We start from the raw sequence: 13,495 nt of genomic DNA, 5'->3' as shown, positions 1-13,495 counted from the left end.
GACGGTCACAAATTCCCCGCGCCGCGAGTATCAACTATACCATGCACAATATATTTTTTCTTCCATCTCTCTTGGCGGCCCATAGGAATATTTAATTTGAATTTATGTATGCCGGGCCGCGCGGTGATAAATGCGCTGGCGCTCTTTTTATGCTGATGTGTGTGTAATTAATGCGATAAAACACTGGCCGGGCCATTATTAATTTCTAATGCCAGCCGACGCGCTGATTTATGGCCGGCTATTGACTGCTGCTGCTGTTGGATACGTCTTGCCTTTGCACATAATGGCTGCAGCAGCCTTAATTATATTTTGTATATTCGCGAGCCAAATCATTAAAAAGTCACCGCTACAATATGTACGCGCGCGTTATTATTAAACGCCGCTCATTATCACACCATTTCAGCGGCTACCTCCGAGCTTTCTTTCCCTCGTTCTCGCGGGTGCGCGTGTTATTAGTGGAAAGCGAAATGCCCGGCTGGGCGCACCATGCAAATTATAGATTTTGCTTTTAATAACAGCTTGCTTGCTGCTTTTGCCGTAACGTGTTCATCAAATGCGCGCAAAAGAAACTCTGGTAAATGATCTGCTTTCCATTTTTTGGCAGCCCTCTGATGTGTGATGAGTTATGCAACACGTTAAACACAGGCGGCGACCAAAAAAAAAATTGCAGACCTCCGCCACTTTGGCAAGAAAATCACAGAACTTAATTGCTATTCGTAAAATTTCAAAAACTTTAATAATCACTTTAAATGGTTAAAACGTTCTCAGCATTTAGAAATTTTGATTTTTATATTTCATTTTCACTAATGAATGAATAATTGCATTATCCAAAATGAATGCTTAAGGATCATACCAATTGCTTACACATTAATAAAGAGTTGTCTGTTGTAGCAAACTATATATATAATGAAATTAATTAAGCTCACAATTTATAAAAAGAGTTTTACTTGGCTTAAAACATTTTATTCTTTAATAATATTTAATAAATTTAATTAAAAAATTATTAACAGATTTAAAATATTTGGTAAAATAAATTATACATACAAATAAAATTTTAATAATTTTAATTGCTAATTTAACAATTTTGTAATTATGCTGGTCACGAATGACGAGGGTAAAAAAGAATTGAGCGGAGAGTAATGATAGGTGGTGATGTAAGAAGCGGCAGTTTGCGGGTCAGGAGGCTGCTGTGCTGGTCTCTCTCGCTCTCGCAGTTGCGAATTGGGCCACGTGGACTTACCTTAAATGGCCAAGGACGCGGCAAGGCTTGCGCCGTCAGCTGTTGTGGTGCTCACCAAAGTGGAAACCGTCGGGCGGCGGGTGCGTGGGCAGCGCAGAAAAATACTCGCGCTTCTGGTCTTCCTCCGACGCGCGAGACTCGGCCCGCGATCAGATTTCCAGCCGGAAAAAGACGCCGCGCACGTGACATGCAGCTTTTTATCCACGCCGGGAAACGAACTCACGATTCGCCGAACCCATTTTCTTTTCGCCGGATTTTCGGCAAAACGCTAATCTCCTAATCCTCGACTTCAATGCGGAGCAAAACGCTATGTGCTTTTTTTGAATAGTTGTAATTACAAATAAAGCAGCTTTTCACGGAAAGAAATTATCACACACGGATTGCGTCGCGCTTGTTAAATTATTCCAGCTGTGCCACTCAAGAGGAAACAAATTTATCATCGTGCTAATCTATTTTTTCGTCTGTCTGCGCGACGAGGGGAAGAGCCGCAGCATCCTTCACCGTGAAATTGCTGATTTGCATATTTTTACATTATGTGATTCCGAGCTACGATTAAATCACTGTATTTTTATGCTCGAGTCGTGCCAGCTTATGTAATATTCGGCTACCAAGCAAAATTTTTGTAATTGGAAATATCAGCTGTGGTCAATCGCAAAGCAATAAAAATACGTCTTCCTCTCTCTCAAGACACCTTTCAAGCCAAAGCACAGGTCGGTTGGCAAGGGGTCGTGGATTTATTTGCAAAAAATCAGGTGAAAAGAACACAAAATTTGACGGATTTTGGCGTGGAAAAAACTCGGAAAAGTCAAAAGCTTTCCCGGAAAAACGCTACTGTAGTTTCAACTTAAAAATGGAATATCTCGGGTTCTAATTGAGATACAGAAATGCGGCTAGCACCAAAACTTTTCTTTTTACCTCCTCTTCAATCCTGAGGGGTCAAATAATCCAGAGGTCAAAGGTCAAGGTCATTTTTCAGGGGTCACAAGTACAAAAAAAATTCTAGCAAAAATATGCCACCTTCGATTGGGCTGAAATTTTTTTCCAAGATAGTCCTAACATGTAGGAACAACATATTAAAAATTCAGAATGGCATATTTTTTAGATTTTTTATAAAAAAGTCACAAAGGTAAAAAAACGTGAATTTTTCGCATTTTGCTCATGATCAAAAATTTATTTTGAGAAAGTACGTATCTAAAATGGGTAAATTTATTTATTTATTGACAAAAAATTCCTAAATTTTTAAAAAATTTCTTAAAAATTCCAAAAATCAATATCCGACCATTGGCAAAATACGAAAAATTCACGTTTTTTTACCTTTGTGATTTTTTTATAAAAAATCTAAAAAATATGCCATTCTGAATTTTTAATATGTTGTTCCTACATGTTAGGACTATCTTGGAAAAAAATTTCAGCCCAATCGAAGGTGGCATATTTTTGCTAGAATTTTTTTTGTACTTGTGACCCCTGAAAAATGACCTTGACCTTTGACCTCTGGATTATTTGACCCCTTAGGATTGAAGAGGAGGTAAAAAGAAAATTTTTGGTGCTAGCCGCATTTATGTATCTCAATTAGAACCCGAGATATTCCATTTTTAAGTTGAAACTACAGTAGCGTTTTTCCGGGAAAGCTTTTGACTTTTCCGAGTTTTTTCCACGCCAAAATCCGTCAAATTTTGTGTTCTTTTCACCTGATTTTTTGCAAATAAATCCACGACCCCTTGCCAACCGACCTGTGCTTTGGCTTGAAAGGTGTCTCAAGATATGCGCTACGCTGTTGATAAATTATTTATATTTTTATTCTGAATGCGCCGGACCCAATGCGCCAAAAAAGGTAAAATAGAGAAATCTGGCCTGTCAGAAGGAAGGTGAATTAATTTTGGAGAAATTGCCTCGCTGATGCAATTGCGAGAAAGAAGAAGTGCAGTCGCGCGAGATGAAAAAGAAGTGGTGGCGTGTGTCATTGCAGCAATATAATTTTCTCTCCAGCACCATTGGCTCAAGGGCTTGCGTGAAAGTGAGCGTTGTGGACCCCGAAAAGTAGGTCCGCCAATCGTGTATTGGTCGGACGCAATTACCTCTAATTGCCGACGCCATTATCAGCACAAAAGCAGACATTTTGCCGCAAAAAGACTCAAGAAGAAGAATTTCGTCGTGACTCTCAAACACCTGCGACTGAAAGTTTCAAGAAAACTCAAATTCCAACCTCTGCCTATAGCTGTTTTTTCAAGATATGATAAATTAATTTAAAAAAAAAGTGCCTTTCAATTTGGCTCCTTCTGCCGCTAATGCACGAAAATCGCGTGCAAATGAAGCTATCCAAAAGTTTTATAAATCAATTAGCAGTTGAATGCAGCAGCAAAAAACTGCTGCTCACTTCGAGGAAAGTGTAATTGGCCTTTTAATTTAGCACTAATTCGCACGCAAACGAGGAATTCCAGCGTGACAAAAAGCGGGCACTTTGCGCTCATACATCAGCCTAATTGGAGTTGTGCGCGCCACGGAACACGCCGATTGTGTCAGCCGGAGAATAAATCGGAGAATTAAACGCGGGGCAAAAGCATATAAAAAGCGATTAGAGGCGCGCGGCGGCCGCCGCCGCCGCGTTTCTTAATGAGATAAATATTAATAATACGCGCGGCGGAGAAAGAGGCAGAATTAAAATGTTGGTGGCATTTTGAAACCTGTTGGTGGCTCTCTCGTCTGAATAATCCTCAGCGGGGCACTCTCTCACACAAACACACTCATCGAAATGAAAAACCCGTTTAATTGTTGAAATGAAGCCGTGTCTTTATTTGCTATTTCAACATCATGGCACGTATTGCACACGAGTGAAAAAAAAGGTTTTTTCAGAAAAAAAATTATGCTCTCAAAAACGTACATACTCTTGAAAGGTGAAGAAAATTGTCTCTCGCAAAACTTCCTCGGTCCGAATTTTTCTGTACAACCAACATCGGTGATATGTGAAACTAAAAGAACAACCTGCTCTGATATATTTACAAGTCATCAGGAAAAGTGTCTTTTTTGCTCAAAAAGCCCCCCGCGCACTTCTGTTGTCCTTCTTTCATTTTTTTCAAATAAATTGTTCTCGTTCGACCCCGAATGCTAAAACACAGAGGAGGCCGAGCGTGCGGCAATTCACAATTCCAATCACTGGGGACTCACGCGAGAGGTCCCCCTTGTCCGGTTTCCATTCCTGCTGGGCGACATCGCTCGGCGCCCGCACGGCGAGACCCTGCACATTTTCCTCTGCGGCTTGCTTTGGAAATTCGATTCCTTGTCAAATGATACACATGCTTTTAAGTTAACAGGGAATTTTTCCGTAAAATAAATCTTCTAGTTTTTAACGCTAGATTTACAAATTCCTGAGAAGAGAAATTGAGCGAGATGCTCTTTGATTAAAGGAGGAGAGTAAAAAAACATATGTTATTTTTTAATATATTAAAACTGGCGATGCAAAATAAAAAGTTGACGCTCATTATCAGAGACAGTTTTCAGGAACTTTACGTCGGGGATTATTAATTTCGTTAGTCTGAGCAGATTAGACGACCTGCCGTTTTCTAATTAAAACTTTCTTTCCCGAGCAAGGTCCGAGAATCTTGTCATCTCGGCCGGAGATTAAGCAAACTGAATAAAAACTTTGACAAAAGGAATCGAGTATTTCTAAATCAAGCCAAAAGAAAGAAAAAAGCAGGAACTCACGATTGAGGGCTACCTTCCGTCCGGGGGCACAACCAACTCTGTTTTTCACACACTGCGCGCGGGGTGGGTCTGGCACTACTGTCACGGGGTGGATTGCTCGCTGAGGTCCGAGTGGAAGTGCAGGGACTCGCCGTCCGACTCGAGCAGCATGTCGAACGCCGCGTCGGCAACCATGATGTCGTCGAACATGGGGTCGGCGTCAGCGAGCAGGTCAAGCGTTGACGGCGCCGTGTCCATGAGCGGGGGCGGCGGGGGCGCTTGCTGCTGGGGGGCTTCGCTCAGGATCTGCGTAAGGGCGGCGATGTAGTTCATCGCGAGACGCAGGGTGGTGATCTTGGTGAGTTTCTCGCAGCCGCGCGGCGCCGCTACAGGGGCGCCGACACACGGCAACGGCGGCACCGCCTGACGCAGCGTTTCGAACGCGCAGTTGATTTCGCGCATTCGGCTGCGCTCCCTGGCGTTGGCAGTTTTGCGGCGGTACTTGCTCAAGGGTGGCGGCTTGTGTTTGGAGCCCCCGGGGGCTCCGCGACTCCGCGGGGCTGCGACGGGTGACGCGGCCCTTGTGAGGGTGGACGGTGGTGCGTTCGGCGCCCCTCGGCGCCGCAGTTCGGTTTCCAATCGGATTTGCAACGAGCGCGGCCGCAGCGAGTACTTCTCGGGCTGCTTTTGCGGCTGCTCGGTGCTGTCGTTGTTGTTGGCGTCCGGCGGCTGCAGCCGCAGCAACGGCTGGAGGCCCAGCAGCAGCTCGCCACTGGCCATCATCGCGGCTCCATCACCAGTGCGGCCGGCGGCTCGAGCGCGACTGCCGCCTGGCCTGCCGCGCCGCCGACCCTTCGACCCCCACTACCGCCCCTCCAGCGACCTGACTCACTCGTTTTGTTTACCTTGGCGTGCGCCGGCCCTGCTCCTGCACACACCACAGCCTCCTCCACTCTGATCTGCTCTCGTCCATTTGTGAAAGAGATCGTGTTCTCAAACTGGCGCGCATAAAGTCATCTCTAATTGTTGCATTGTTCCCTTTCCGAAGAGCGAAAATAGACAATCTTTTTCCCTACTTTTGCATGATTGACGATCTCTCGGCTAAATGTCAACCTGGCGCCTCTCTCGAAAGTTCGCTGGTTGTACATTTAAATTTTCGCGTAATACCAACTTGTTTTGCAGTTGGCGTATCATGTATCATGTTTCGTACCCTGTAACGGCACTTTTGAGGGATTTATTACACGACTTGCTCTGCTCATGATTTATTTTATTACTTTTTTATTTCCGTAAAATGCAAAGCCTCGCACAAACTGTGATTCGTAGCATTTTTCAATTATTTTTAAGTACTCGCTTTTTGCATATCATATGAAAAAATAATTGCCAACGCACATTTTTTACAGTGCTAAAATATCTTCAACTCTAAAAGTCAAATCAAGTCCCAAAAAATTCATGCAAATACAATAATAGCTACGTTTGCTACCAGTATATCAGGTAAGTTGAGCGGGATGCATACCCAAGAGGCGCACAGTGCCCCTGAAACATATGCAGCAATAGTGAGCACCAAACCTGACTTTCAGGTTCTGACCTGTAGGTGCCGCATTTGTTCACCGACTTGAGCTGATATGTTAATCCTCGTGCCACCTGGCGTTCAAGGTAAAACCTTTATGAGCTGATAGGTGTTTTAAAAACAATTATTTGTTTGCCCGCCAAGTAAAATATTATTTTATTATGTGAAGTCTTTAATTCATATTGAAAAAAAATTAGCTAATATGATTTGAACTGAACAAAAAATCAATTTAAAGTTTTTGGCTTCCTTAAAGTCTATCCATTTTATTTTTTCTACAGCATTTTACATTTCAAATTTGAATTAAAATTAAAAACTCATAAGCTTTTTTATGTTGAATTCAAATTTCAAGGTTTTTCTACAACGTGAATGAAGAAAGCAGGGTCTTCGACTTGCTTTAAAGGCTTGAAGTCTCCATAAATGTTATTTTTTGCCTTCGGGTCGAAAACTTCTGCTAGCATCTCAGTGAAAAATTTCAGACGATGAGGGTAATAGGAGAGACGGAAGTGGCTGCAAATGCAATGTGTGTGTTTTATTTTTGCTCTGAATTTTTTGAGACACGCACCTCTCTTTTTCCTCGCCAGGACCAGCAGTATCAGAAATATCCATAACGTAGTCCATTGTAACCATTTGAGCTTCTCCATTGACAAAAAGGACAGAAGTTTTGATGTCAGTAGTATGTTTGCTCTAAAATAATTTAAATTTATTAGGCTCTGCGTTAATTTATTCACATTTAATTATTTGATTTGATTTCTCGTCATGAAAATAAATATAAATAAAATGTAAAAAGATATAGATGCAAATTTTAAACATCTCCAAATAAAAAGATTTCAGCAAAATTAATAATTGAGAATTCGTTATTGATGTGAGCGCCTGCAAGTGTTTGATATAGGCAACCTGCTTGACATCAATGCAAAGCGGACAGCCTATGACTTGCAACTATCAGACTAGAGCTCCACAAACTCAGAAAATATCTATAATTATGTGTTTTGCGATTATTGTAATCAATTTTTTTAACTAATCTACAAAAAAACTTAAAAAATTTTTTCTAATAATCAAACCTACATTGTAGTAAATGCTGTGAGCTGGAGTTGCGCCCTTGTCAATGATGTAATCGTAGTTGCGATGATCAATCAGCAACATTCCACCAGGCTTCACACATTGCTCGAAATTCTTCAACGCTTTCCTAGTTAAAATGTAATAAATAAAAAAATTAGTGTCCTTTCTTGTTTGAGACAATCGTTTTACTAACTTAATATCGTCGACAGAGCTGGTGAGGTGAGCAAATGAGTTGCCGAGGCAAATGACCGCATCAAACTGCAGACCTTGCAGGTCGTCCGTTAAGGTCAGCCAGTTGGCCTCCTCAATCTCTGAATAAGTGTAGCAGAGATTATGAATGAGTTTTGCGCCTCAAGCAATTTGGTTTGATTCAATTTAAATTAAAGACTGATAAAAATAATGCATTAAAGCTTAATTAATAGTACCCCATTTGTCAAAAGCGGGCTCTTTTCTCCTGTTCCATCTTGTTTTAAGTGCGTACTTGAGCATTTTGTCGGAAGCATCGATAGAGAAAACTTCAAATCCCTCTTCCAACAGCATAATAGAGTCCACACTGAAAGACCCCGATGTTATGAAAATAATAAATAAATATATCATTCAAAATTTATTTATTTTATTGATGAAATATTTGGTAATTATTTACGTTAATTCAAATTATTCTACATGCTCGAGAATTGGCAAAAAATATCCAAAGATGGTTTTATTGATAAAAGGGTAAGGGTCATTGATTTTGATGAAATGAGTATAATTATGTATGCTCCATTTCTTTTGAGAAGGTCAACGCGGACATTGAGTACGTGCATTTCTCTTCTCACATTTCATTATTTATAAATTATCACACGCACTTTGCTTGGCTTCATCAGATAAACTTTGCAATAAAATACAAACGCTATAACATTAAAGCGGTAGTGCACAATGCATATTAGAATTAATTAGAAACAAAAAGCAATAATTGTTACTAACTGATTGTGAGTGAGATTGAGCTTTATGTTAGCTATTTAAAAACTAAATTTCATAAAAAAAAATATTCTTTACAATTTTTAATATTTATTTCGAAAAAATTTCTTTAAACCGACTTGAGCCTATATTTTTAGTTATTAAATAATGACTTTGGTTAAAATAAAAATTAAATTTCTTCAGAAATTACCCTTGTCCACAGGCGACATCGAGCACCCTTTTGCACCCTTTCTTCCTGAGCAGACCGACCAGGAAGTCCTTGTAGTGCTGCGTGCGCGAGTTCTTGTCGCCAATGTACACCTGCCATACCTTGGCCGCCTTTCCATCCGCATACTGGTCGCGGACACCCTCGGCGGCCGTGCCCAGCGAGCGAGTTCTGAACACAGAGTCGACCATCGTGACCTGAGGACGCTGGCGGTTTGAACGAGCTGTCCCCTGCTAACTTGGTTTTACATCTTGCAAAGACGCACACCCAGTGCACCGACCAATCGACGATCTCCAACACCGACCTTGCCGATAACGAGGAAAAACAGCATAAACGTCACCGTCGGTGCACTCCCGAGATGACCTCTTGCCGTTCGAACCTATTGATTAAATCTTGTTAAGCAAGAGTTGAGCAATCGATGTGTTTTCGGAACATTTAAATAATAAATAAATGATGATATTTGAAGATAAATAATTCTTCTCAAAAATAACAGCCTCAATAAATTTAAAAAAAAAAAATCAATTATTTTTCCCATATTTGGAGAAAATTTTAAAAATTAATTTTCAATATTTTAATTAGAATTTGTCAGGAATAATAATTAAATTCATTCATGATAAATTAGACCAACTAGCATGTTTACAAACAACCTAAAGAAAAGGATCGCAAAAAAAGTCAAGTTTTGTTCTCCAGAATAACAAAAACACGGATCTAGGTCTCTTCATTTCCAAACAAGAACTTGCTAGCAACACAAAAATTGTGCATAATCTACTATTTAATAGTCACCAAAACAAAAACGATGTGCCAAAGCAAAACTTCATGGCCAGAGCAATGATTGCGCAAATAATTTGCAATTCAAAAAAGCACAAGCCAAAAAAATCCGCAAATAAAATTCTGCTATGCGGGCATGTATAATATTGAATCAAAAGTCAAATAATTCGACTATCAAAATGAAAATAATGTAGCTTGTTATTATTTATTTGTGTTTTAAATATTTTACAACTATTTGTAAACGCAGTCATGTTAAAAACTTGAATAAACTTTTTTAAACCGTTATGTTGGCAATGAAGAAAGCTGCAGTTTCATAAGCTCAGCATGTTGGTCCATATTTTCAACCTCAGTTTTCTGCAGAAAAAAAACAATATTTATTTAAAAAAAAAAAAATAATAATAATAATGATCTAACCGAAAGTGATTCAACAGGAATGTCCACTTGCTTGTAGAATGGAATTGTAGCCAGACCATCAGCCAAATTTTTTAAATCAAGAGCAAAGAGGCTGCCACACGGAGGAGGCTCAAGTTCCTCTGATTTCAGCACCAGATGCGAGTCAGCTGCAATATAATTATTTTTATTTAAAAAATCATAAATACATATTACATATTAGTATTTTCACACAGTACCTGAAGCAGGCATTTGAAGAAGTTTGTTGAAGTCGTCGCCCTGAGGTTCATAAGGCTCCTGGTAAGTAATGGAAACAGTCGGTTCTTCGTATTTGTCCCAGTTGCTGACAATTTTCCGGCGCGAATAGCTTTTGGAGCTTCCCTGTTGTTGGTAATCCTCGGGAGCAGTTTTCCGCATTTCCGGCTTGGCAGGCACCTCTTTAGGAGGATTTGAACTCTGTTGACTCGATTGACCTTTGGCGGGGCCCCCTTTCTTGTGCTTGTCTGGTTTCATTGTTGGCTTTTCGCCTAATTTTCAATTTTCTAGTAGAGGAATCTCAGAGTGAGGAGAGTGAGGGTCACAAACAAATTTTTTGTTTACCTTTTGAGCCAGCCGGTGCCTTTAAATGATCTGATTGGCTGGCTCTGGCTGCACCGTCTTCTGATTGGCCTAGCGATTCCCCGCGTCCTACCCCATATGGCAAGCACATGAACAAAACATAAACACAATTCATCGCAATTATTATTTGTTTCAGCTGCAAGAAAGTGGTAAATTAGGGACAAATTCAAGTTTTTTATTCTTGAATAAGTGTTTTATTATTTCCAGGTACACAATGCTCAATTCTGTAATGCGAACACTGCCTAGTGTGGCCTGCCAGGTCCGAATGTTCAGTCAGAAAGCACCAAAACTAGCAAAAAGAAACGTAATCCACAAAATCAACGCCGAGAACAAACTTCTTTTTGGCATTTTGCTGAACCCCATGACGGCCACCCAAAAGGTTGCGAAACCGCGTACAAGAAAATCCAAAAAACAAGATAAATCTCCAGATCAAGAAATTCCTTCCCAAGGCCAAGTATTGAGTCTCAATAATTTGAAGCCAGAATCGGTAGTTCCAGCAAAGCCGAAACGTTCATATAAAAAGGTTTTTTATACTATTCAAAGATTGTGCATTCTCATTATGAAATATTTCTCTCAATGCAGAAAACTCTGGAAAATCCCAAGGAATCTGTGAAAGAAGAGAGTTCTGGCTTTAATATTTTAGAAGTCAACACTGATAACATGTTGCGCTTTCCCATGATTAACTCCTCAAACCAAATTGTAAGACTGCCAGCGACAGTCAACCTCAAGCACATTCCGTATGTCACGAGAGTCATCTCTGGTACTATGTCGGAAGAATCAAAAGCAGCTCTCGAAAGATGGGAGAGCAACTTAACAGCAACTCTCGGAAAGGATGGTTTCCAAAAGCACAAAGCTGGTAAAACTCTTAATCTATTAATAATTTGTAAGATCAACTAAATAATTGCCTTTTCATATTTTAGAGTTGTTCCTTCGAGGGTCTCAATTCCACTCGATTATTCACAGCCATTTGTTGGGAAAGCCATATTCTGTACCAAGCGAGATCGAAGGCTGCTGGACAAGTCTCTCGAAAGTTCTACCTGACGTCGGAAAAATCATCAGCCTCGAAAGCCCTGTTTGCCACCCTAGCTTGCAGTACAGAGGAGCCATCGATTGCTTGGCCGAATTCAGGTAAAACGTTTTTCAATTTTTGAGGAATTAAAATCATAAAAAAAATGTTAATTTTTTTAGAGAAGAACCTATGATTGTGGAATGGAAAAAATCTGATAGGAAAAAACCTTTCATTCAATATACCTACGACGCACCTATTCAAATGGTCGCCTACATTGGAGCAATGAATTTTGATCCTTCATACCAACAGAAGGTATTCTGCAAAAACTAATGAAACATTAAAAAAACTACTAAATTGTGCATTCAGGTCAAACTAGGCACTGTGGTGGTTGCCTACACAGACGGGTCTCCAGCTGACGTGTTCTGCTTGAACTCTGCGGAATGCGACTATTATTGGAAATGGTGGTTGATCCGACTGCAGGAATATAAACAAAAACATCCAAATCCAGTGCCAATGCAGTATACTGTTTAATCAAGATTTTCACAATAGTTATATTGAATCTTTACAAACCCCCTTTTAATTTCAAAGCTAAATACATTTAATAAAGCTACTGGATCAGATTATCTCTCTTTGAATTTTTAAATTTTTTTATAAAACCATTTAATTTCAGTGATTCCAGCTGCTATAGATGTTTGGATATTTTGCAAAGGAGGAAAATTATTTATAAGACGAATATATACTTTACATTGATCCTATTTCGTTGGATATTTTTAAAATATTTTTTGTCTTAATATGATCTTCATATGATTAATTGTTTGGCTTTGTAACTTTTGAAGCATAAGAAGCTTGTTCCGCCAAATTTGCTTTGCAATGTTCTCAATTTGCCACAGATGAATTAACGATGCAAAGCCAAGGGGCACTGCGCGTGAGAGAAAAGTAACAAAATTAGAGGGCGGAGAGGCCATTTAAATTTTTCAAGAGTGTCGTGTTTCACTTCCGATACACTGCGCCAGGTGGTTGACGTGCAACGCGTAAACTTTGCCTTGAGACAATGTCACCTAGTCGTCTGGAAGTAATGGATTGTTTTCTTTTCACATCGCTTATTTGCACGTTGAGTTGCAATTCGTAAAACTCTCTTAACGGCGGCTGCGGAAAGAAGTATTTATTTTTCACTATACATTAAATGGTAAAAATATTGTCACACATCTGTGTCTACATAATATATTATGTTCTTAAAATAAATCGCACCCCTGCTTATACTCTAATCGTGATTAGACTAGCTTGAAAAAAAAACAGCCCTCAACTAGGGTCCGTGAAGTTTTTTTTTTTGACGTTTCTTTCCATAAAAAAAGTAAAGCCATATCTCCCTCACTGATTGGATCCTCAAATTAGGGACGCTTTCAGATTTAAAAATAGTGTGGCATAATTAACTGACAGTTTGCATCTGCTTTCCGGCTTTGATCGTTCATTGAGCTTGGAAAGTACAAAATCTGCCGCTTGAAAGTTGCCTCAATTAATATCTGATTAAAGCAAGTTGGCGGCAACGCTCTTGTTATGCTCAGCGAGCACGCCGGAGAACAAAGAGAGGCGGCTGAAAATAAATTAGGCAATTATATACGTGCTAAGCAACAATGAGTGCTGTATGTGGAGTTCATTGGGCCTCTCTGGAATTATTGTTCAACAGGAAACCAAACATCCGCCAAACTCCTCTCTAACAAGTAAAGTACACTCTCTTTTGCATTGAGTGCAGTTCATTCTTAACTTTTATTTTATTATTCAAAGAAAGATTTTCAAATCTACAATCGCTGGAATTTGGTGAGAACAAAAAACACTGTAACTGGATAAAAAAACTTCCAAAAAATTTTAAAAGATTTTCGTTTCAATTTAAGCAGAGAATTAAAAAGTTAAAAGCCATAAAATTACTATCGTAACTAGATTTTTATTTGCAATTAAATATATTATTTTATTCAAATACTACAGTTTTACAAATTTGTTGAACGGCAATTT

General features: G+C 39.6%; 4 protein-coding genes across 6 annotated transcripts in view; 1 reads left to right on the top strand and 3 right to left on the bottom strand.

Annotated features, from left to right (window-relative positions):
• Positions 1-4,001: 4,001 nt before the first annotated feature.
• Positions 4,002-5,766, bottom strand: LOC132199689 (helix-loop-helix protein delilah-like). The gene has a single exon (XM_059624610.1). The coding sequence runs from the start codon at positions 5,699-5,701 to the stop codon at positions 5,021-5,023; it is 681 nt and encodes a 226-aa protein (XP_059480593.1). The 5' UTR covers positions 5,702-5,766; the 3' UTR covers positions 4,002-5,020.
• Positions 5,767-6,713: 947 nt separating this feature from the next.
• LOC132199726 (glycine N-methyltransferase) lies at positions 6,714-8,941 on the bottom strand. The gene is made up of 6 exons (XM_059624663.1): positions 8,689-8,941; positions 7,967-8,094; positions 7,735-7,852; positions 7,548-7,668; positions 7,048-7,169; positions 6,714-6,992 (listed from the first exon to the last, which is right to left on the bottom strand). The coding sequence occupies exons 1-6, from the start codon at positions 8,892-8,894 to the stop codon at positions 6,830-6,832; spliced, it is 858 nt and encodes a 285-aa protein (XP_059480646.1). The 5' UTR covers positions 8,895-8,941; the 3' UTR covers positions 6,714-6,829.
• A 696-nt stretch (positions 8,942-9,637) lies between these two features.
• Positions 9,638-13,495, bottom strand: part of LOC132199475 (cell death regulator Aven-like) — a 35,340-nt gene continuing 31,482 nt past the window's right edge. Inside the window, exons 2-5 of one of the 2 annotated variants that reach the window (XM_059624211.1) lie at positions 10,462-10,548; positions 10,101-10,403; positions 9,886-10,031; positions 9,638-9,825 (exon numbers count right to left, since the gene is read on the bottom strand). In XM_059624211.1, coding sequence (XP_059480194.1) covers positions 9,754-9,825; positions 9,886-10,031; positions 10,101-10,374 — 492 coding nt within the window. In that variant the 5' untranslated portion in view covers positions 10,375-10,403; positions 10,462-10,548 and the 3' untranslated portion in view covers positions 9,638-9,753. The other variant, XM_059624210.1, reaches the window with a different exon arrangement.
• On the top strand, positions 10,471-12,109 carry LOC132199473 (mitochondrial genome maintenance exonuclease 1-like). Of its 2 annotated transcripts, none has more exons than XM_059624208.1 (6): positions 10,471-10,628; positions 10,687-11,002; positions 11,062-11,335; positions 11,400-11,607; positions 11,668-11,800; positions 11,855-12,108. In XM_059624208.1, exons 2-6 carry the CDS (start codon positions 10,694-10,696, stop codon positions 12,017-12,019), a joined length of 1,089 nt encoding a protein of 362 aa, XP_059480191.1. In that variant the 5' UTR covers positions 10,471-10,628; positions 10,687-10,693; the 3' UTR covers positions 12,020-12,108. The 2 variants fall into 2 exon arrangements, with proteins under 2 accessions (XP_059480191.1, XP_059480192.1); XM_059624209.1 differs by having other exon boundaries at positions 10,511-10,625; positions 11,855-12,109.

This window comes from Neocloeon triangulifer, unplaced genomic scaffold (genome assembly GCF_031216515.1).
Source record: "Neocloeon triangulifer isolate White Clay Creek 2 clone unplaced genomic scaffold, ASM3121651v1 ptg000014l, whole genome shotgun sequence".
In the NCBI taxonomy this organism is placed as follows: Eukaryota; Metazoa; Arthropoda; class Insecta; order Ephemeroptera; family Baetidae; genus Neocloeon; species Neocloeon triangulifer.
The sequence above is the reverse complement of the archived record's forward strand: the minus strand, read 5'-3'. Positions and strand labels throughout refer to the sequence as shown.

Excerpts from the sequence above, each read along its gene's own strand:
- LOC132199726 (XM_059624663.1), bottom strand. The coding sequence starts at position 8,894 with ATGGTCGACTCTGTGTTCAGAACTCGCTCGCTGGGCACGGCCGCCGAG. Across the intron at positions 7,853-7,966 it reads GCCCGCTTTTGACAAATGGG|AGATTGAGGAGGCCAACTGG; the intron begins GTACTATTAATT and ends ACACTTATTCAG. Across the intron at positions 7,170-7,547 it reads CTCACAGCATTTACTACAAT|AGCAAACATACTACTGACAT; the intron begins GTAGGTTTGATT and ends AAATTATTTTAG.
- LOC132199473 (XM_059624209.1), top strand. The coding sequence starts at position 10,694 with ATGCTCAATTCTGTAATGCGAACACTGCCTAGTGTGGCCTGCCAGGTC. Across the intron at positions 11,608-11,667 it reads GATTGCTTGGCCGAATTCAG|AGAAGAACCTATGATTGTGG; the intron begins GTAAAACGTTTT and ends TAATTTTTTTAG. Across the intron at positions 11,801-11,854 it reads ATCCTTCATACCAACAGAAG|GTCAAACTAGGCACTGTGGT; the intron begins GTATTCTGCAAA and ends TTGTGCATTCAG.
- LOC132199689 (XM_059624610.1), bottom strand. The coding sequence starts at position 5,701 with ATGATGGCCAGTGGCGAGCTGCTGCTGGGCCTCCAGCCGTTGCTGCGG.